Consider the following 19747-nt stretch of genomic DNA (forward strand, 5'->3'; position numbering starts at 1 on the left):
ATATTTTTATTTTATATTCAAAAATTATTGTAACAGTATTATTTGTTAGTTGGATAGTAGAGAGAGAAATGTTTTTTTGGGTTAAATGTTAAATATAGATAGAGAGATGTTTGTAAACTGTGAAATCACAAGGCCCAATGGGCCGTTATAGAGTGAAGCAGACTATTCCTGAGACCAAACCTAAAAAATCCCCGCCGTCCACTCCAAGTGAATACGCCGGATAACATTCTACCACCACCGCCACTTGCCCCGTCGCCGGTAATCTGAATCGTCCAAAGCAAAGATGGAGGAAGACATGGCGAACCGTAGAGTGTCGAGTCGTACCCGTAAGGTTGCTTCGAAGATGGCGGCTGCTCTTACAAGCACCGACAATCGAACCCAGGTTTGTTTCTTGTCTGATTTCGAAATCCACTTTTTGATTTTTTTTCTTCTTGGCAATGAAACTTTCATTTTGTGTTTGGTTAATTCTACTCTAGGCTGCTATAGCTAGGCTGGAAGCTTTAGAGAACGACAATGGGGCCTTGGAGGTGGTTGATTTGAACGATGATGAAGAAGCATCTCTCGACGAAGAAGATGATCTCGGTCAACTATCTTATTATTAGTTACTCTCTCTCTGTAAGGTCTTCTAGTTTGTAATCATGATTATGTTTTTTTTTTGTTGCAGGTTACTTGCAGAAGAAGCAACCCAAAGGATCAAAGCGTAAAACTCGACAAGCGAAAGCTTTGGAAGCTCGTAAAGCTCCCAAGTCATTCACTGACCTCTTGCAGGAGGTTAATGTTGTAATCAACTAACTCTTTTGTTTTATCGTTAAATCAGCTAATATTGGGTTAAATCTCTTCCAGGCAAATTTGGAATCTTTACCGTCGCATGTGCCCACTTACTTGAAAGCAGCTGTGGGACCTCCGAGCTCGTCTTCTCGTCGCCATTTCTGCACAGTTTGTGGTTACATTGCAAGCTACAGTTGCTGCTTATGTGGGATGCGGTTTTGTTCTATCCGTTGCCAAAACATTCACAAGGACACTCGTTGTCAGAAGTTTGTTGCATAAGGAACAATAATAAATGTTAAACAGCATTTTTTTCAAAAAATTGTACTGAAACATCACCACATCAACGTGTGTTCTCTCTGTCATGAATGTGAAAAATAGCCAAAGCAAAAAAAAAACGGCGACGTTTTTCTCTAACAGTGTTCTTATGATTTAGAAAGGATTCAATCAAACGTGGGACATCTGTTGTTTGAGCTTTTCCAGTAGCTTTTTCTTAGATTCACAGATCTGGAGAAACTCACGGAGGACACTCTGTTGCGCCATGACTGTTTTACGTGCTGAATCTTCCTTGCTCCATGTTTTCAGTGCTTCGAAGATGCGACTTCCAACCTCTGACTCTTCGCTGGATGTGATGAAACTCTCTAGAACCCCAAGAACCTGTCCTGGTCCACCTGCGTCTTCATTCCTCTTCAGAGTTGACAGAAATTTCTCCACTTGATCATCTTCTGGGTTGTTGATTTGATTCAGTAGCCAGTTAGAAACTTCTTGTACTGTGCTGCATAAGGAATGTATAGAATCTTTGATTGCTTGAGACATTGGAGAGGAAGGTAAATGGTCCGAATGTTGAGCTTTCTTCTTCTTTTTCCCAGATGGCAGAGACGAGCGGGTGCAAGCCTGAATTACAAGACCGTGCCAAGCCAGTGGTTCAGTGATGATCTGAACCAAGACCTGGACATCAGAATAGCATGAACTCATGTCTGAAGATCCCATTGATTTGATTCTGTCCAGAATAAGCTTCTCAAATAGCAAGTTTAACACATGCCAATGCTCTTGGGAACTCAGGCTCCAAGCATTCCAAAACACCGCAAAATTCAACCAGTCCACAAGATCTGAACCGAGGCTCTGCAGAATTTTCCCACAAGGTTAGTAACAGTAAGACAAGTTGACCAGAACTCAGGTGGAAAGGAGTAGAAAAAGCTAACCTCGGAAGGCCTTGCACCCTGTGAGATCTCTGTGATCATATCTACAGCGTCACTGAGAGAAGATCCCAACGTTTTGGTGTACTCCTCCAGCAAAGACTTAAGTTCTACGCAGGTTTTGATGTCACCTCCAGACCCATTGGTTTCAAGACTCTCCTTTAATGCCGTTGCTGAACACTGAATAGACAGATATATCATCCGAGGAACAAGGGATTTTCTCTGGATGGCTCGTCTCACGTTTTCTTCACGATCTTTGTTCTATTAGACATGCAAAAAGTAGACAACATTACTAGATTGCATCGGTCACAAGTACAAGAGAAGATGTATTTGATATAGACTAACGTACCACATTCTCTTTAGGACAGTAAGAAAAATCTTCAAATGAACCTACAGACGTTGTTGATTGATATTAACTTAAAGAACAACAACACAGTAATAAATATCCTGATGGAAATACTGACCTAGTAGATAGTTTTTCTCAGGACAAGGTGTCCACCATGGTCGTGTTTCCATATCTTCATTAAACCTCAGTGTCCTTGATCCCATTTCGTTCGAGAGCTCTACAAGTTGAACTCCAGATTTCAGGTTTTCAAGAACGCGCTACACAACAACAAAAACGTTAGAGGATCAAATAAATGGGACATAAGGCAATTTACAGGACAAGGATATGTATTAGTTACCTCTTCTTCCTCAATGCTGTCTGCACTCTGCTTCAGTTGCAAGAGAGACGCTTCAACCCTGACAGCTTCATACTGGTTTGACTGCTGCAATCGTTGTTTGAATAGAACAAATTCGATAACCTGAGATTGGATAATTCAGACAAGTCAAGACAGTAAGTCAGTAACCAAATCTACACAGGGAGATGTTAATGAAGAGAAATTCAATTTGTTTACTTTTGAGTAATTTCTGTGGCGGTAAGCAAGAAACGTAAGGTCTGCAGACTCTTTCAAATGATCATCCATAAACTTGAGATAGTCTTGTAGCAGGTTACTTAAGTCCACCCACATGGGAGATTCTAACATTTGGCGAAGGATATGGTGTGAAACCGTTTCTGTCAAGATGTTCTTCACATCAAGAGCTTTATACCTAACAGAAGATAAACAAATGGTTCAGTAAAATAGGCTGAGGAAGGGTTCTCTTTCCCAGGAAAAAAAAGAGCTATGAATACCGTTGAAATGCAAGTGGAAGAGCACCAATATATGAATATATGTGCAACAGCAAAATCTTGTATTGCCAGACATGTCTGTAAAAACAAAAAGTAATTACAACAGCGCAAAAAGTATCTTCTTAAAATGCCAAAAGGTGGCATTGATGATAGAAACCCAAATCGACATTTTCGTAGCTATAACAATTAGTTACTAACCCTCGGATGGACAAGCCAAACTCAAGAACCATGATAGCCTCAGCAAGATAGCAAAAATCTCGAGTACGCCAGAATAACTGGAACCAACAGCAAGGTCAATTTAACATATAACAACTGGTTATATAGTATTGGGGAAGCATGAAACACAACTAGAGTACCTGGACCAACATGTTGCTAATCAAAGATAGAAGTTCTTCCCCAAACATACTCTCTTGAGGATCCAAGTCCTTGGAAAGTGGAAGATTTTGACAGTATAACTTTGCCAGTTTGACAGTAGAGGCTTCAATCTCTACATATTGGAAGGAAAGATCAAACTGTTAACAGATTCAGAAGAACACATTTTGAGAAAGTTATAAGAGACCCACATAGGGGAGGCAACATGAAAACTATGATGGAAAATGATGCATTACACTGCACACCAGAACAGAGAGACGCCATACCCACAAAAGAGTCTCACAGCTAGTAGATTCTAAACTTAATCTTCAGAAAAAAGGTAACTGAGCAAGGAGAACATACCCCCAAGAGGAAGCTCAAAAATGTTTCCAGTCAGTTCTTGAACTTTGAGTATGGTTGTTGTTTGACCAAGCACTACGGTTGCTGATTCGGAAACCGAATCAGCATTTTTCACCAACATTCCGACAAACTCTGCCTTTTTATGAGGGGGTAATACTTGTAGGAATGCTTCAACGTCGGAAGCATAGCAAGCTAAATGACCAAATCTGCATGCAAAGCGGTACGCAAGTCAGACTTCGTAAGCATAAGAAGATATCAAACCAATAAGAGTTCACAGAGATTTACTTGAGAAAATATTGCAGTAATGATTTTAGTAACTCGCTTTCGTTCTTCTTTCCATATAAGAACTTTCTCTTCTCAATTTCAATTGCTGCCAAGTGTGGACCCCTTAAGTTACTATTCTCAGTATCTCTCTGTAACTTCTGCACCAGTTCTGAAGCACTTGATATACGAGAATCAAACTGCATATTGGAAAAGAAATAGGATTATATATATATATGTCAGAAATTAGGAAAAAAAAAGAAACACGAATTAGTCTAGAAAGAGGTTATTATAATTACCATTTCTTCAGTAAGGTGAGAAAACTTGCATTCTATGTTTTTTATTGGATGAATCTGATCAGTATCGTCGAAGAGCTTCCACACGCTGTCATCTTCAAACAAACAGCCGAGATATTGTAGGAAACACTCCCAATCATCTGGACTGCCAAGCGAACAAGAATACATGTCAGCTCATGATATGCACAAGCCAAAATATATAGAAACAAATCTAAAAACAAATTTGGAAAAAAACAGTTGCCAACTCTAAAAACACTGAGTTTGAAATGCTAATGCATTGACAAACGTACCTCAACTCTAAGATTTTTTTATAGACATCAACAGCAGCAGAATAGTCACGTGCCCTAGCAAGGAGTCTCCCCTGTCAGCTTAAAGTGAGAGAGTTTCTATGAGTAACTGAGCATACAGCAATAGACTCTGTATGCTAGTACATATGCAAAAAAAGAAAGCATGAAGTTGAGGTATCTATCCGATCAAAAAGCCTTGTAAATTACCTGTATCCGTAATTTATCAACTTCAATCACCAAAAGGGAACCGAGATTTCCAGAAAGGACTTGTAAAGCATCATTGTATTTGGACTGTTGTTCCAGCAAAGAGATATACACCATGAGAGCTGAAAAGACCAGACTTTCATTAGTAGAAGAAAAAACCCGAGATGACATTTCGCGGAGGAGAAGTGAATTTTACCTTCTGGCTCATGCATACTATGAGAGGCTATGTGCTTCTTAAGCAAACCCTCAGCCAGAAGCAAGAGCTTCTCCCCACTCTTATCACATAGAACCTGTAACTGGATGCTACAAACTGCCCAGAGTAGGAACCTTTCTTCTCCGGCAAGCTTGTACATTTTGATGGCTGTCTGTCACAAAGCAAGACATAAGAAAAAGAAAAAAAGAAAAAAAAAACACAAAAAGTGTTTCATCACCACCAGCAGAAGAGACCAACCTGCTGCTGCTTCACAAAAGAATACTCACGAACGTAGCAATTAAACAGCCCCATCATAAGCTCCAGATTATTAGGGAATCTACCACAAGCATGAGCGTAACAACCAGTAGCCAAGTCCACTAGTCACATTTAAAAAAAAAAAAAGAATTAGATATAATAACCAATAGCTTATACAACTCTTTACACACACACTTACAGTGATCAAGTCTCTGAAAAACAATCTGCAATGTGCTGAGAGTGAGATCATCCATCAAAGAAGAATCATCTTTATACAAAAGCTCTTTAGCATCCAAGCAAACAGTGAGCGCCTCATCTGGCTTCCCCATCCTCTCATGAATCAGAGCTTTAAGCGCCTGTAACATCACTCCCCATTTAAAGATTACAAAGAAAGAGTAAAAGCGAAAGGCCGATGATTGGATGGGGGAACTTACTAAAGCATAAGGTGACTTAGGGTACTTGGAGAGAAGCGAAGTGAGGAGCTTGAGTGCGTTCTTGAACTGTCGTGAGTCGATTGCGTCCCAGATTGGTCGGACACGACGCTCCGGTATCCCACCCGCTAAACCGAATTTGGAAGCCATCGAGGAGGAAGAGTTTTGTCGGGGGGGAGAAAAAAGTGTTATCAGTTGACCGAGAATACCAGTTTGCAGTTAGGACAGGATACGGACGACGATCAGAGACCGTGCAGATTAAAGAAGCTAATGAAAAACCTAATCAATCCGTTTGGGTGCGGTGATATTGCTATTACGGTTAGGAATTAAAACGATTGGTTTTTTTAAATGGGTTTACACAGGCCCATTCATAAGCCCATCGGTGATTCAGGGTGGCAGATTCCTAGCATCACATGTTACGCATTGGCAATTTGTCAAATGACGAGACTAACCCCACTTCACGTGCCACTCCTCATCCGACACTGTGCGCACGTTAGTCTTCTCTCACGTAACCCCACCTGCGCAGATTAGCAATAACTATTTCTTAGTAATCATTTATTTATTTATTTATTTTTTGCTAAATTAGTAATCATTTATTGTAAGAACTTTATAGATACTCAATCCAACAAGATAAAATTTAGAAAAAGAGATGAAACCAAGGTAGCAAGATAAGATGTTTGAATGACCAACCGTGAATTCTTTGCATGGGCTGGTAAAATGTTGTAAATTAGACAGTTACCACAGCTGTGTACTATGTTTTGCGATCATGTATTTTAAAACTCTTGAAATAGATAAAATAACACAAGTTTCAAAACTGAGTAGCGAAACCAAAAGATGCAAAGTGAGTCTAAGGAAACAAAAGTCATCTAAAACGACACAATAAAGCACTGAAAACACAACAAAATTAAGCAGCCTGTTGGCCAGCGAGCCTCTTCCTGGCTTCCTCGATGATGGTCAACTTAATACCTTTTCCCTTAGGAAGAGAAACCCATGGCTTAGTTCCTTTGCCGAGGGTGAAGACGTTTCCCAACCTAGTTGCAAACTCATGTCCTGTAGAGTCTTGGATGTGGATAGTCTCAAAGCTTCCCTTGTGCTTCTCACGGTTCTTAATCACACCAACACGCCCTCTGTTTCTTCCTCCAGTCACCATCACAACATTGCCGACATCAAACTTGATGAAGTCCACAACCTTGTTCTCCTCCAAGTCGAGCTTGATGGTGTCATTAGGCTTGATGAGTGGGTCAGGGTAACGGATGGTGCGACCATCGTATGTGTTCAGGTAAGGAATGCCCTTCTGTCCTAACTGGATAGTCCTGACTTTGCACAGCTTAAACTATAAAGATAAAACGAAACAAAGCTTGTTAGCACACATACATACATGTTTAGCATTAGCTGACACAGGTGAAAGAGAGAGAGAGATGAAAGAAACCTTGGCTTCCTCGTCCCTGAGGGAGTGGAGACGGAAACGTCCCTTGGTATCATAGAGGAGACGGAAGTTCTCGTTAGTCTTGGGGATAGAGACAACATCCATGAAACCAGCAGGGTAGGTCTTGTCAGTCCTGACTTTGCCATCGACTTGGATGTGCCTTTGCATCAAGATGGAGATGACTTCACGGTAGGTAAGAGCATACTTCAACCTGTTCCTGATGATAAGAACGAGGGGAAGGCACTCCCTCGACTTGTGGGGTCCAGAAGATGGCTTGGGGGCCTGTGTGGAACCAATACGAGAATCGTCATTCAGACATAAACACAAAGAGAAAGTATGTTTATATTGAGACAAGAAGAGAGAGAGTGCAGAAGACATACAAAAGCACCACCAAGTTTGTCAAGGCTCCAATGGTGAGGGGCATTGAGCCTCTTCAAATGCTTCTTCAAACCTCTCGCCTGTATTAGTAACATATACGTGTTAGAATGATACAAATGACATTTCCAGTGTTAAGAGATATTCCATCATGAGCTAGAGCAGTAACACATCTCAGATCTAAGTAAACCCAGATCTAAAAGTGATGTATGTATGTTTCCACAATCAATCCAAAAGTTTCTGTGAAGCTAAGTTAACGATGATCTAAATCACTAAAACAAAGCTCCCCAGAAACCGAATTATGAAACTAATCTCGATGTAAACAGATGACAACAGAGAGGATGTCGAAGAACGAACCATGTTTGGAGTTTGCGAGCGTTACTCCGATGCAGACCACTTCTCTCGTTTAGCTCCGAACGACTGGTGAAGAAGTTGTGAGAGGAAAACGAGTAAAGCCCTAATTGTACTTAAATACCCCTCTTCTTCTTCTTCCTCACACTTAGGTTACTTTGGGCTCAGCCCATATCTCTTCATTCAAGCCTGGTTATCTGGTTAATGGACTCACTGAACGATGTCGTTTTCTTAGCCCCTTCCACTCATCATGGAGCTAACAGATTAGCTTTTATATCTGCCTATACCCTTCATGGATTAATGTCCAATCTCATGTACAAGAGTCAATGATGGTAAAAATTAAATTTCACATTTATCCTTACTTTTCCTATCTTCATCCGCGGTGATTACTGTAACATGTTTACTTGGGAGTGAAAACAAGCATCCTGTATGCTGCATACACACTAGGCACTCATGAATGAAAACTTACGGTTAGCATCATGGACTCGAGTTTTTTTAGGTTATGTTGAGCGACATTGGGCAGCCAGAGTAAACTGAGAAATAATGGAATGAGTTGAGTGATGAGATGGCCGGAAGATGACAATCCATGCGTGTACCCCAAGCCACGACGACTAATTAACCCAAAGGCAGATATAAAGAGAACGATGTGAACATAAAATTTCCTTTTCATCATCTTCCACATGTATACAGAATCATTATTCATTCCGTGAAACAAAACACAAAACATATTATGTGAATCTCTGTATATATCAAGGCTACCTACGTTCCTCCTCCCCAAAACCCTCTTCCTTTGATGAAAAGTAAAAAGTAAGAAGAGTGTTTTTGTTAAAGCAAAAAAAAAAAAAATCACACTAATATCACAAAACACAACCTCAGCTCCGTTGTTCAATCAGCAAGGAGATTGGCACAGGGGGCAGACTTTCTTATGAGACGTGAGGAACCACTTGTCTAAACATGCTTTGTGGAACTTGTATTTGCATGTCACGCAAGCCCGCCTTGGAAGGCTGTGATTCACTGTGTGGATCACACTGTAACATATCGGGCAATCCTCTACCCCTTCAAATTCCTTGTCCGAGTTCCTCTTCCATATCCTTATCGCCTCCGCTAGAGCCCCGTTCTGCATCCAATCACCACATTAAAATTAAAACTAAAAAAAAAAGACATTCAGCCAAAACATGCACCAAAATTAGTGAATGTATACAGTACCTGGTTACGGACAAACATTAGCATAGACATCAACCACTTCCTCTGCTTTGCGTCGCTTATTCCAATACTTTTTGTGCAATTGACGTCAACAGGTCTGAGTGGGTAAGAAACTGGAAGACGGATCACCAGATCCATCCCGGTTTCATCCTTTGTATATGTAGCAACCACTTCATTAGCCGATTTACTTATGCTGACTGAAAAGCTCTCATCATTGAAGTCTGCCTTCTTTATCTGGCGATCACATAAACAATGCAACGGAATATTTGGCAACGTATTAGTGGACAGTAGACTGCAACTCTCATAGATAGGAAAAAAGGTCTTAATGCACATACCTGAGAAAATTCGTTCATGATTAAAGAAGGGCTACACCACGATCTTGTAAATGCTTCAATCGAAGATGATGCAGATCGATCACGCATTTCGCTAAACCATTCTCTAACATAAGCTGGAAGGACACGTATCATCAGACCATATATCGCTCCAGCAAGCGAAGCCATTTTTCCGGTTTCAATAGGCCAAAGTGACTCAACGGTTGACAGGGACGAGCCCGTTGTAATCGCAAGAACTGCCGCAGATGCTACCCCAGATAAATCAGAGAGACCAATCCCGTCTTTTTTCTTCAAACTCTGTGCCATGTATAGTTCTAAAGGAATATGCTGGAAAAGACTATCTAATATCAACGGATTTGCAGTTCTCTCTATATACTGCACCAGTCTCTCTCGTCCTTGTGTTAGTGAAGGTAAAGAGTTAACATGCGAGAGTAACAAAGACCATGCCAGGAATGTTTGCACCTGCCATTAGAAGCGGCTATTACAGTAAATGGTTTGTAAGAAAAGGGGCAATAAACAAAAGAAAGCTTTCGAAAGTAAAATTACCCGTTCTGGCGCAATTAAATCCGTATCAAGAAATTCATAACTTAACTTCTCAACCATACACGATATTTCATCTCTTAGCCGTAGCTTTTCTTCAGATGGAACGTTGCTGGAGTCCTGATCAGTGAGAGACTCATCACTGGGTGACACATTCCCATCAGCAACTATGGCCAGCCTAGAAATAGGTTCGGTAGACAAAACAGTGTAGGCAGCACGTTGCAAGGAAGGGATTGGTGCGGAAGAGAACATTATTGCATACAAAGAGCTTATGGCTCCCTTGCTTAGACCCCAAAATTCCACCGCTCTGACAGCTCTATCTCTTGCACGAGGAGAAGAGTCAACAACAAGCTGAGCCACCAACTCCCAGAATTGCAAATGATCAACTCGATATGAAGCAACAAGAGATGCTGCCTCTGAGGAATATGACGCAGCAATAGCCTCAGCAAGTCCGGTGCAGAAGAAAAGACGCAGAACACCTTCAAGCATCCGATCTTTTACCGGGTCCCATATTTCATCTGACAGAGAATTCAGATTGTCCTCACCTTCAACCGATTTATGTTTTACTGATGCATTAAGCAATGAAAATGCTGAGAGAGCATTCTTGGCATTGTCTAAAGAAGGATCCGATATAGAAACAATATGTCCAAGTCCCTCAAGAGTATCAATCTCCTTCTCCGTGGAAGAAACACCACTGATGAACTCATTGACGTTCTCAGCAGTCTCCTCCATCACAACTACTGCAGACTGAATCAGTCGCTTTAAATTAGAAAAGACAAAATCCCAATCCGCCTCATTAAAATCCTTTCCACAGTAGCTAACTGCAACGGATATCAGTCTTGCCAGAAGAATTTGGACAGCTGGAAGTTGGGAAACTACGCTTGATGCAGCAGGAACTTGCCTTTGTTTGCGAAACAAGTCAAGCAGGAGTGTTCTCTCTTCATTGCTAACATGCATCTGTGGTGCCTTAGCTTCTCCAGCCATTTCACTCACAGGATAACAAGACACAACAAGCTGAAACCAGTCCTGCATATCTGATAAAGAAAACAACAATCAGCAAAGCATGCAAAGCAAAGCTAAAAAAAGAAACATCAAAAAAATAAAACATTGAATGAAAATTATATGGGGCCTTACCTTCCCCACTTTGCCATAGGACCAGAGGAGGAAACGACAAAGACCTCTCCAGCCAACCTCTAAGGAAAACTTCCAATGGCAGCACATTGTCTTCACCAGAAACGCCAGATTTGGTTTTTGTACGTAATGGTGAAATTATTACGCTCATTATGAAAGGAATGATTCTCAAACAGTTTTTGCTTGTCTCTTCCCCTATGAAGAGTTTATCTGTGACCATTTTGAAAGCAGCCATGGCTTCTTCTTCTCTCCAAATATTCTCCTTAAACAAAGTGAAAATCAATGACACTAGAGCCCTCAAAAAAGGTTCTTGGACGTCCTCTATGGGATTGTTCAACTCAACCCACATGTTCCCGGAGCTCTCTCTCTCATCCTCTTCATCCTCTCCATGCACAAGAGCACCATTCAGTAGAATCTCAAAAATGGAGTTTAGTAAATCTGCCCTCGCTGGTTCACTCTTACAAAATGAGACGAGTTCTGGCAGGAAAGACGTTTGAACACTGCCCCCTGGCCACTCCCACGTGCAGAGTATTTCTGCGGAAAGCCAAGCTTGAGAGGATAACCCATTATCTTTGTGACCAACAAGAAATCGGTGAATCCCCATTTTCATGAGCAGGCTTTCAATGAAAGAAACAAATCTTCGACTCTTCGAGCTCTTCAATTCGTATAATTGAGTAGGCATGTCATGCGTATTAATGCTAGATAACGAGCTGGGGCTGATCCACATAGGCCATAAATCACTCTCTAGCAGAAGCAGCCCACATATATTTTCTTCATCGGTTTGATCCAACGAAAGATACTCCAATACCTCGGGCATCCATGAAGCACACAGTAACGTAAGTTGGCAAGGTTGCAGATCATCTTCAAGTTGAACAACTGACCGTATGGACTGAGCCAGAATCTTTGCTGTACTCTTCCTGACATCATAATTTATAGAGTTCCAAAACTGATTATTCATCTTAGAGCAAACAGCATGAACCAAACCACACACAAGATTTCGATCCTTGCTCTTCTCTTTAAACTCATATAGAGTATTGTCCACAAGTGATGATAATCTATTCTCCAAGTCAATGATAAAGATAGAAGACAAAATAGTTGAAAGTAGAGTGGCATCCTGATTCAGAGCCTTTAAACTGAAGAAAGTACCATCAATAACTTCTGCTGCAAACTTAGCCACCTTGATTGCATCAACGGAACTGCTCAAATTAAACTCTATATCAACAGCCTCAGCGATAAGAGAGGAACAAGTATCATTGACTGAACATAATGGTGACTGTTTGATAAAAGAAAGCAGCTTTTCGAGGATCCCTCTATATATCAAGACCAACGAGCTTCTTGACACAAAAGAAATACTGCTGTCTTCCGTTGAACCACCCAGAACTGAACTGCAGAGACATAAATATAGAACAAGAACTGAGACCAAGTAAACAAGCAGTCTCAAAGAACTGGCCGAGAAATGTAAATGCAAAATCTTGGATTCGACTTTGAGCTTGGATTAAAATAATATGAATATTAGCTTTGTTTGACACTGTCTTATAGACATATTGATTAACTTACCACAAGAACTGAGCAGTAGAGGTTGTCGAGGAGGAACGGACAAGACTTATAGCAGTTGATTCTATGAGGCTGTGATGCCAATCGTCTGGCCTAGAGCCTATTCTTTTATTCAACTCCAGCCCAGAACTTCTTTTTGTAATTTCACCCCTTGCCTTCTCTAAAAGCATTTCCATAGAAGTATGGTTATTAAATCCCTGATGTTGTTGATCAAATACATAAGAAATTACATCACTCCACTGCTGAGTAAAACATTCATCATCAATTAATGAAAGCAAGAGATCTTGTTTAGCTGCAGTCGAAGCGTCATGTCCATCCATACACCAAGGAATAAAGACTTCTCGGAAAACTTTAATGAACTTCTCTGAGCTCATGTCACTCCCTTCCTCATCAGAGAGAAGGGTAGAAGTTTCTATACCAGCAGTAAATGCTGGAACTATCTTTCTCGGTCCAAACATTGATACTGAAACTGACAAAAGCTTCATACCATCTACCAATTCCTGAAAACAGAGTAAACCAAATGAGTTAATCAAGTAAAAAATCATACGGCTTACCATGACATAAAAATGGTAACACAACATGGACAATAACTTACAGATGACTTTATCCACGGGAAGACCTTTGACAGCAGTGGCCCTATAAATTGATCCAAAGGCCAACTCTCAGCTTCGGAAACTGAGTCTCTCTCCAATAACAAGAGGAAGTCAATCATTTTTTTCATGCTGCCTGCGACTATTTCTAAATTTCCCTGCTGCAGCGTATTCAAGAAGCTCTCTTGAACATATTTAAAGAAAAAAGACAGTAGTTTCTGTTCAAGTAAATTAACTCCTGAAAGAATCTCTACGATGCATCTTCCTAGCTCTGGCAGAAAACTAACTGAACTACTCATGCTCAGAGTTTCAGTTGGCTTCCTCTCAATAGGGGAAGTACTGCCCTTAGATAGTTCAAAGAAGTTTGCCCATAAAATCTTCACAAGGACTTTATCAATTAAAGCAACTTGGAGATCTTGAATGGAATTGGGTTTATCGCAATACCTTGAAGCATTACGCAACCCCCAGAGAAAACATTCAGTAGCTGCACGAAGGAGTGATAATTGATCCGCCCTGGAATCGCACATACTCCTCCCAGCCAATAAGTTATTGAAAAAATTCACGAAGAACGTATCAGCTTCTACGGACTGGGTTGGTATAACTTCCAGGAACAATATTAATGCAGGGTAAGAAACCAGAGGGGATCCAAAGCACCCATTCCTAAGAAACTGCCAAAAGTGATTTAGAACAGATTTGTGAACATTCAAGTAGACCCAACTCTGCGGAAATTTTCGAGAGAACAGCAAGACAGCCTCCCACATTGATGAGTGGCAAATTGGATTTTTTTCTCGAAAAACACCAAGCAGAGCTGGTGCAAGACATTTAATGTCGCTTTCACTAAAGACTTCAGGAACATTTTTAGTGAAGCTGCTCAACAAAGAATAAGTCGCTGACCGGATACTAGCGCTTTCAGATTTTAGAAAGTTCAGAAAGCATTTATGGAAAGAGAACAACTTCTCAGCTGATGAGGTTGCTACTCTCCTAGCCTTCGTGGAAAGTTTCGATTCAGCATTGAAACTTGCAGAGCCAGCTTTATCGGGTTCGTGGAGCAAAATATCAAGAAGTGTAGCCAACGCCACCAGAGATGACGACATCATCTGAAAACAACGTAGAATAAGACATCGGGAAGGAAAGCTAAAAGAAGGAAAAGTTGTGCCTAAACGTAAAGATTCACCCAGATGAAGTACCTGCTGGTACATTTCTTCTAACTCATCCGAAGCAAGTGCTTTATCAGATAAATTTTGAGGGGTAAGTCTGAGATTTTCCTCCAGATAAGCAAAAATCTCAGCTGAGCACAGATTCAAGGCGTCCAATCTCTTCTCCTGAGCAGGGAAAGCTGCCTGTTCAACATTAGGCAGATAAATGAAGATCTGAAAACGAATGCTTTAACAAAGTGCAAGCTGATAGAACTAAAAGGTCAATAATCTAATAAGACCATAAGAGAGCCTATAATAGAAAGTGTGGCATCTAAACACAAGGTAGAAAAATAAATCTTGAGAAATTTCAGAAACGAGGTGCCAACCTGCAAAGACGACTTTGCTGCTTGAGAAACTTCAGAAACCGAATCAAACTGTGAAAACCACCATGGCCCCATTATAGACTTAAGATGAGGTGCTAAATCTCTCCTACGAAACATGTAAAAAATAAATATGAATTAATGCAGAATACCAATCAATCGAGAGAGAAAGGCATAAAAGAGAAATATCGCATGCACGCTAAGACAATATCAAGACACATTCCGTATATGACACGCTCAATATACTCAGGCGTCTGCAGCACTAAGTAACAAACGATTCATTCCAAAATAATATTCACGTATTCCTTCGATATAGATGTTAGGAAAACCAAAAGCTAAATCATATCTCACACTCACTCACGACATAATAAGACTACATGACATCCGAGTGTGTGATACTAAAAGAAAAATTAAATGAGAAGACTGCATAGGAAGAAAAAGAGCACGCATTAGAAAATTGAGAGTCAAAATACCAACCCGACACCAGTGACAACATTACTCATGACCTCATGCGTAGCTCGTCGAACATCTCTGTTGTAGTCCAGTATTAACTTCTTGTATTCAAATGTCTGGAAAAGTAAGAGAGATAGAGAAAAGTCAATGAACAACTAAATGCACTGCAAGGTGAGGAAGACAGTGATCATCATATGCTGCAAAAGCCTTAGCATATTGACAAAGAAACAAACCCATTGTGGTATCAATGGCAAGATTTCTTTCCCTTTCTTCTGCTTAACCAGTTCTGACAAGGAAGCAAGAGCTTTAATCTGTTGAAAACAAACAAATCACAATTAAGAGATAATTTAATCATACACCATCGAATAATAATCAGAAAGGCGTTAACCTTTGTTGTAGGGTCCTTCCTAGAAAGACGTTGCAAGTGTTGGGCCATCTCACTATCCAAATCCTACAATCAATCCACAACGATATGAGAGAGAGGACTAACTTAGCATTCAAGAAGCCAAAGGCACAAACATTACCAAAAGGGGAGCAGAGTCTTCGTTTGATACAGAGGATTCGAATCTAGAGCTACCGACATATCCGCCAAAACCTACGGCGGCGGCTGCTGCAGAGCCAGACGGCAACAGAGAAGCCGCCAAGCTGTTTCAGAAAAGCTTAATTCAGTTAGGGAAAATACAATCGGAAGAAATCGTAAGGGGCGAGGGGATAGATTGGTACCTGCTGCTGGAAGGACGAGCCTTACTCCTTGCAGCGTCTCCTTTGGGTCTACCCATCTTGTTATACGGAGGAAGCGTCTGCTTCTTTAGAAGAAAAGAATAATGGGAGGAGAGAAGGGTGTGATCGGTCTAAGCAATTAGATCAAAATCAAGGGTCGGGGAGCGAAGGCGGTGGTCGTCGCCGTCGAGACAAAGAAAGTTTGTCTGGATGGAGTGTGTGTTGCCGATTAGTATTGGATTCGCTGAGTCAGGCCCAGTTAGAGACGGCCCAGCTGATACTCTTAAACATAAGAAAAAAAATAAAAAATGGAAAAATAATAAAGTAATGGAAATATATTTCTATTTAGAGATATGTTAAAAATAATTTTGGGCAACTCTCTTAAATATATAATTTCCGAGTTTTTTGTCACAAAAAGAACTTGTAAAGAGGAAAATATTTTATTTAATAGGTGGAAGATAGTTATACATTAAATATATAAATACAAATAAATAAATAATATTTCTTTATAGTTTCGAATTATATGTTTTTAAATTTGAAATTTTTATAAATTTAATTTTTCATTTTTTTTATATTTCTTGTTTTTTCAAAAAAATTTTGAAATTAGAAAATAATTTTTGAAATAATTTTAAAAAAAATATATTTTCAAATTTTCAAAATTTTAAACTTAATTTTTGTTTTATAAAATTTTAAACACTTATCCCAAAACCGCGATATTTTAATTCTAAACTATAAGGTTTAGATTAATTAAATCTATGAGTATAAATACTAGCAAACTCAAATGTATTGCTTTAAAATAAGAAGTTTTAATTAAGGCGTGTTCGTTTGGTTGCCGCAGGTCCGGCGTCAGCGTCAGCGGCAATGATTCTCGCACAAAGCTTGTTCGTTTCATCGACGCCGGTACGTGCGTCTGCGTCTGCGTCTAAACGCTAGCACCTGCGTCAGACGCCGAGAAAATCCCACGGCCGCGACTTATTTTCTGCGTCAACCTAACCTAATTACCATTTTACCCTTAACCTAATTCACTAATTACCCAAAAAACCTAAGATATTTGACGCAACTCTACGCTTGACGCCTCCCATGCTTCCATTGACGCAACTCGACGCACAGATCTCTGACGAACATCTTTCGATCTCCGACGAACTCCAAGCTATTTCTCTCGATCTCCGGCGAACTCCGACATCTCAAGATCTCTCTCTCGATCTCCGGCGAACTCCGAGCTCTCTCTCGATCCATCTCGCAGAGCTCTCTCTCTCTGGATCCATCTCGCAGAGCTCTCTCTCTCTCTCAATCTCCGACATCTCAAGCTATTTCTCTCGATCTACGGTGAACTCCGAGCTCTCTCTCTCGATCTATCCATTGCAGAGCTCTCTCTCTCGATCTACCCATCTCCCAGCTCATCTCATCTCAAGCTCTCTCTTCTCCATACCCATCTCGAGCTCGACCAAACCTCAAACCACAACCAAAGCCACCTACTTTCTTATCTCGTTGAGGTGGTTTCTCCTTTCTGAGCAGTGAAGATTGGTTAACGAGGAAAGCCGCGGCTGAGGCGTTGAGTAGAGTTGCGGCGGCGGAAGAGTTGGCGTGGCAATACAAGAAAGCTTCCTTCTCTCGTTGAGTGTGGTTTCTCCATCAGCTTCCTTCTCTCGTTGAGGTATTTTTGCCTCTGTTCTCGGATTGTAATGTGTCTGATACAAAAGTATGTGTCTTTGAGATGGGTTTGTGTCTGATGTTGATGCTTTACTGATGCTTTTGTAATGGGTTTATGTAATAGCTGGACAGGAACAGCGCCCAAGGAATCATCTCTCAGTTCTTGAAGTATTTGGACACGCCAAAACTCTCAGGTATGTATATGTTCACTGAGAGGTCTCTTTGCTATTCTGTTGTTTGTAATGGAACAGAGAAACTTACATGTGTGTTTGCTTTGTCTTAGGCTCTCTCAAGCTTCTCCATAGCTTTCTCGAAGCAAACCCATCTCTCCAAGAATCCTTCATTTCATTACTGGCTACAGAGGCATCATAGTCAAGTGAGTACTATTTCGCTTCCTTGGTTTCATATCATAACTAGAATCTGTCTGAAGCATTAGTTCTCTTCATGAAGCTTTTCTTATGTTTTTTTTTATAGCTTCCTGTTGTTTAGTGATCTGTAGCTTTTCTTATGTTTTTTTTAGTGATCTGTAGCTTTTCTTATGGCTTTTAGGGATCACACTGTTGCTTGTATATAAGTCATAACCTTCATGTTCTCATTGTATATAAATCTGTTATTCTCCAGCTGGATAGATCCGCTTGTAATGGTAGAGTCTTTGTCTTACATTTTGCGCGGGTTCGCTGATAATAAATGTTGAATGTATCATGTGTACGCATACCATTAACAACTGATTGTTTTTACAGATAACACTGTTAGCGAATCATCATTCACAGCAGGTGAAAAATTGTGCGAGGTGGTAAAGGTTCGTCCATTGTGTTTCCTTTATATATGTTTGTGTGGAAGTTTATTATCAGTGCTGCTTATTGATGATGAATATGCTATAAACATCTGATAAATCGAGCTTTCACTCCTTAAGGTTTTTGTGCTTCTTCATCAACTCAAGATCTTCTCGCTTGGTAGGCCCTTGCCAGATCAGCCTCCTATCCATCCTCCTACCGATAGATCTGAAACGTCTCGTGCCACAACTACTGGTTTGGATCTTACAGTTCCCAGACCTGGCACCGAAGTGAAGCTAGGTTAGTACGTGATGCTCTTAATTCTTGCATTTCCATGATCGATTCTCATGTCTCTCAGTTTGATTGATTTGTATTATCTATAATTAGTTGAAAATTCCCGGTGCAGTTGATGCTGTATATAAGAAGAGAGGGTTTAGATTGGTTTCACAAAGTGGTTTAATTATTTAAAAAAAAATATGACTAATGATTTATTAACACACCAAAATATCACAATATTCGTGATCAATATCTCTGCAAGTCTGTGTGGAAAAAAAAAACAGGAGATTAGTACATTAATTTCAATGCTGTCTGAAAAGTTTGGATATAAACATTTAGCTTGTGTTGCCTTTAAATGTCGGGACTTGCTTGTTCTAGTTCTCATTGTGCTATTTCAAAGACATGTTATGTAATTGTGTCTTATGTTGTGTTGTTTGTAGCTTCCTGTTTCTTGTAGCTTGTTGTTTTAATCTCTTGTGGTTATTCTTTATGTTGTCTTTGCAGGTTCTCTTGTATTAAGCTCACTCTCTCCGAGCTCAGATACTTGAAGCATTACATTACAAGCATTACAACTCAGTTTTCACTAAAACTGTTACTGTTATATAACATGACTGTTTCTGATTATGATTATATTCAATGTTTTGCAGATGATTAAAAGATGGATATTGGAAGATGAGATGTAAATATATTTAAACTATATTTTATTTATTTAAAATACAATTTTACAAATTTTAAAAAATAAAATATGAATAAATGAAAATAGTCGCAGCGTCAACCAAACGAACAACCCAAAACAGCGTCATGCGTCGGCGTCTTGCGGCTGCGTCAATTTCCTGCGTCTTCGAAACGAACAACAATCGGCGTCAGCGTCGGCGTCAGCGTCGGCGACAACCAAACGAACATCAGATAAACGAGTTTGACGCAGTCGCTGACGCCGACGCCGACGCCGACGCTGATGCTGAAACCGGCGGCAACCAAACGAACAGGGCTTTAAGAGAAAAAAGGAATTGAGATCAAATTTAAAAAAAAAAAGAATCTCAAAATATCATTTACGTCGGCCAGGCAGGCCTTACAGGGCTACGCCCAATCA

The 19747-nt window shown here is 40.3% G+C and overlaps 4 protein-coding genes and 1 long non-coding RNA gene across 6 annotated transcripts; 2 read left to right on the forward strand and 3 right to left on the reverse strand.

Annotated features, from left to right (window-relative positions):
* Nucleotides 1-182: 182 nt before the first annotated feature.
* Nucleotides 183-1182, forward strand: LOC108828132 (SWR1 complex subunit 6). Its single transcript, XM_018601708.2, has 4 exons — nt 183-382; nt 477-582; nt 665-771; nt 844-1182. The coding sequence occupies exons 1-4, from the start codon at nt 284-286 to the stop codon at nt 1045-1047; spliced, it is 516 nt and encodes a 171-aa protein (XP_018457210.1). The 5' UTR covers nt 183-283; the 3' UTR covers nt 1048-1182.
* LOC108828131 (N-terminal acetyltransferase B complex auxiliary subunit NAA25) lies at nt 1058-6031 on the reverse strand. 2 transcript variants are annotated; one of them, XM_056995186.1, is made up of 18 exons: nt 5771-6031; nt 5536-5692; nt 5340-5458; nt 5085-5253; nt 4892-5010; nt 4688-4758; nt 4401-4542; nt 4126-4301; nt 3844-4046; nt 3486-3616; nt 3328-3404; nt 3133-3207; nt 2858-3050; nt 2645-2764; nt 2426-2564; nt 2311-2351; nt 1968-2222; nt 1058-1887 (listed from the first exon to the last, which is right to left on the reverse strand). In XM_056995186.1, exons 1-18 carry the CDS (start codon nt 5915-5917, stop codon nt 1213-1215), a joined length of 3009 nt encoding a protein of 1002 aa, XP_056851166.1. In that variant the 5' UTR covers nt 5918-6031; the 3' UTR covers nt 1058-1212. The 2 variants fall into 2 exon arrangements, with proteins under 2 accessions (XP_056851166.1, XP_056851167.1); XM_056995187.1 differs by lacking the exons at nt 5536-5692; nt 5771-6031 and having other exon boundaries at nt 5085-5249.
* A 505-nt stretch (nt 6032-6536) lies between these two features.
* On the reverse strand, nt 6537-8075 carry LOC108823346 (40S ribosomal protein S4-2). Its single transcript, XM_018596527.2, has 4 exons — nt 7926-8075; nt 7574-7651; nt 7197-7475; nt 6537-7100 (listed from the first exon to the last, which is right to left on the reverse strand). Exons 1-4 carry the CDS (start codon nt 7926-7928, stop codon nt 6672-6674), a joined length of 789 nt encoding a protein of 262 aa, XP_018452029.1. The 5' UTR covers nt 7929-8075; the 3' UTR covers nt 6537-6671.
* Nucleotides 8076-8552: 477 nt separating this feature from the next.
* Nucleotides 8553-16123, reverse strand: LOC108827711 (E3 ubiquitin-protein ligase listerin). The gene is made up of 14 exons (XM_018601186.2): nt 15962-16123; nt 15763-15883; nt 15627-15689; nt 15472-15549; nt 15263-15354; nt 14792-14894; nt 14457-14609; nt 13275-14366; nt 12683-13179; nt 11129-12510; nt 10001-11028; nt 9458-9916; nt 9126-9356; nt 8553-9036 (listed from the first exon to the last, which is right to left on the reverse strand). Exons 1-14 carry the CDS (start codon nt 16015-16017, stop codon nt 8809-8811), a joined length of 5583 nt encoding a protein of 1860 aa, XP_018456688.1. The 5' UTR covers nt 16018-16123; the 3' UTR covers nt 8553-8808.
* Nucleotides 16124-18210: 2087 nt separating this feature from the next.
* LOC108826744 (uncharacterized) lies at nt 18211-18792 on the forward strand. Its single transcript, XR_001945528.2, has 3 exons — nt 18211-18251; nt 18349-18407; nt 18522-18792. It is a non-coding gene; the product is annotated as an uncharacterized LOC108826744 (long non-coding RNA).
* The last annotated feature ends 955 nt before the right edge of the window (nt 18793-19747 follow it).

This window comes from Raphanus sativus, chromosome 9 (assembly GCF_000801105.2).
Source record: "Raphanus sativus cultivar WK10039 chromosome 9, ASM80110v3, whole genome shotgun sequence".
In the NCBI taxonomy this organism is placed as follows: domain Eukaryota; kingdom Viridiplantae; phylum Streptophyta; class Magnoliopsida; order Brassicales; family Brassicaceae; genus Raphanus; species Raphanus sativus.

What these genes read in the sequence shown, in the direction of transcription:
- LOC108828132 (XM_018601708.2), top strand. Translation starts at nt 284, where the DNA reads ATGGAGGAAGACATGGCGAACCGTAGAGTGTCGAGTCGTACCCGTAAG. An exon ending in CGACGAAGAAGATGATCTCG is followed by an intron (nt 583 to 664) that starts GTCAACTATCTT and finishes TTTTTGTTGCAG; the next exon opens with GTTACTTGCAGAAGAAGCAA. An exon ending in TCACTGACCTCTTGCAGGAG is followed by an intron (nt 772 to 843) that starts GTTAATGTTGTA and finishes AATCTCTTCCAG; the next exon opens with GCAAATTTGGAATCTTTACC.
- LOC108828131 (XM_056995186.1), bottom strand. Translation starts at nt 5,917, where the DNA reads ATGGCTTCCAAATTCGGTTTAGCGGGTGGGATACCGGAGCGTCGTGTC. An exon ending in CTCACCTTACTGAAGAAATG is followed by an intron (nt 4,302 to 4,400) that starts GTAATTATAATA and finishes TCCAATATGCAG; the next exon opens with TTTGATTCTCGTATATCAAG. An exon ending in AGGGTGCAAGGCCTTCCGAG is followed by an intron (nt 1,888 to 1,967) that starts GTTAGCTTTTTC and finishes AAAATTCTGCAG; the next exon opens with AGCCTCGGTTCAGATCTTGT.
- LOC108823346 (XM_018596527.2), bottom strand. An exon ending in ACAAACTTGGTGGTGCTTTT is followed by an intron (nt 7,476 to 7,573) that starts GTATGTCTTCTG and finishes GGTTCCACACAG; the next exon opens with GCCCCCAAGCCATCTTCTGG. An exon ending in TCAGGGACGAGGAAGCCAAG is followed by an intron (nt 7,101 to 7,196) that starts GTTTCTTTCATC and finishes TTATCTTTATAG; the next exon opens with TTTAAGCTGTGCAAAGTCAG.
- LOC108827711 (XM_018601186.2), bottom strand. Translation starts at nt 16,017, where the DNA reads ATGGGTAGACCCAAAGGAGACGCTGCAAGGAGTAAGGCTCGTCCTTCC. An exon ending in TCCCGTGGATAAAGTCATCT is followed by an intron (nt 13,180 to 13,274) that starts GTAAGTTATTGT and finishes CTCTGTTTTCAG; the next exon opens with GAATTGGTAGATGGTATGAA. An exon ending in TCTACTGCTCAGTTCTTGTG is followed by an intron (nt 12,511 to 12,682) that starts GTAAGTTAATCA and finishes ATGTCTCTGCAG; the next exon opens with TTCAGTTCTGGGTGGTTCAA.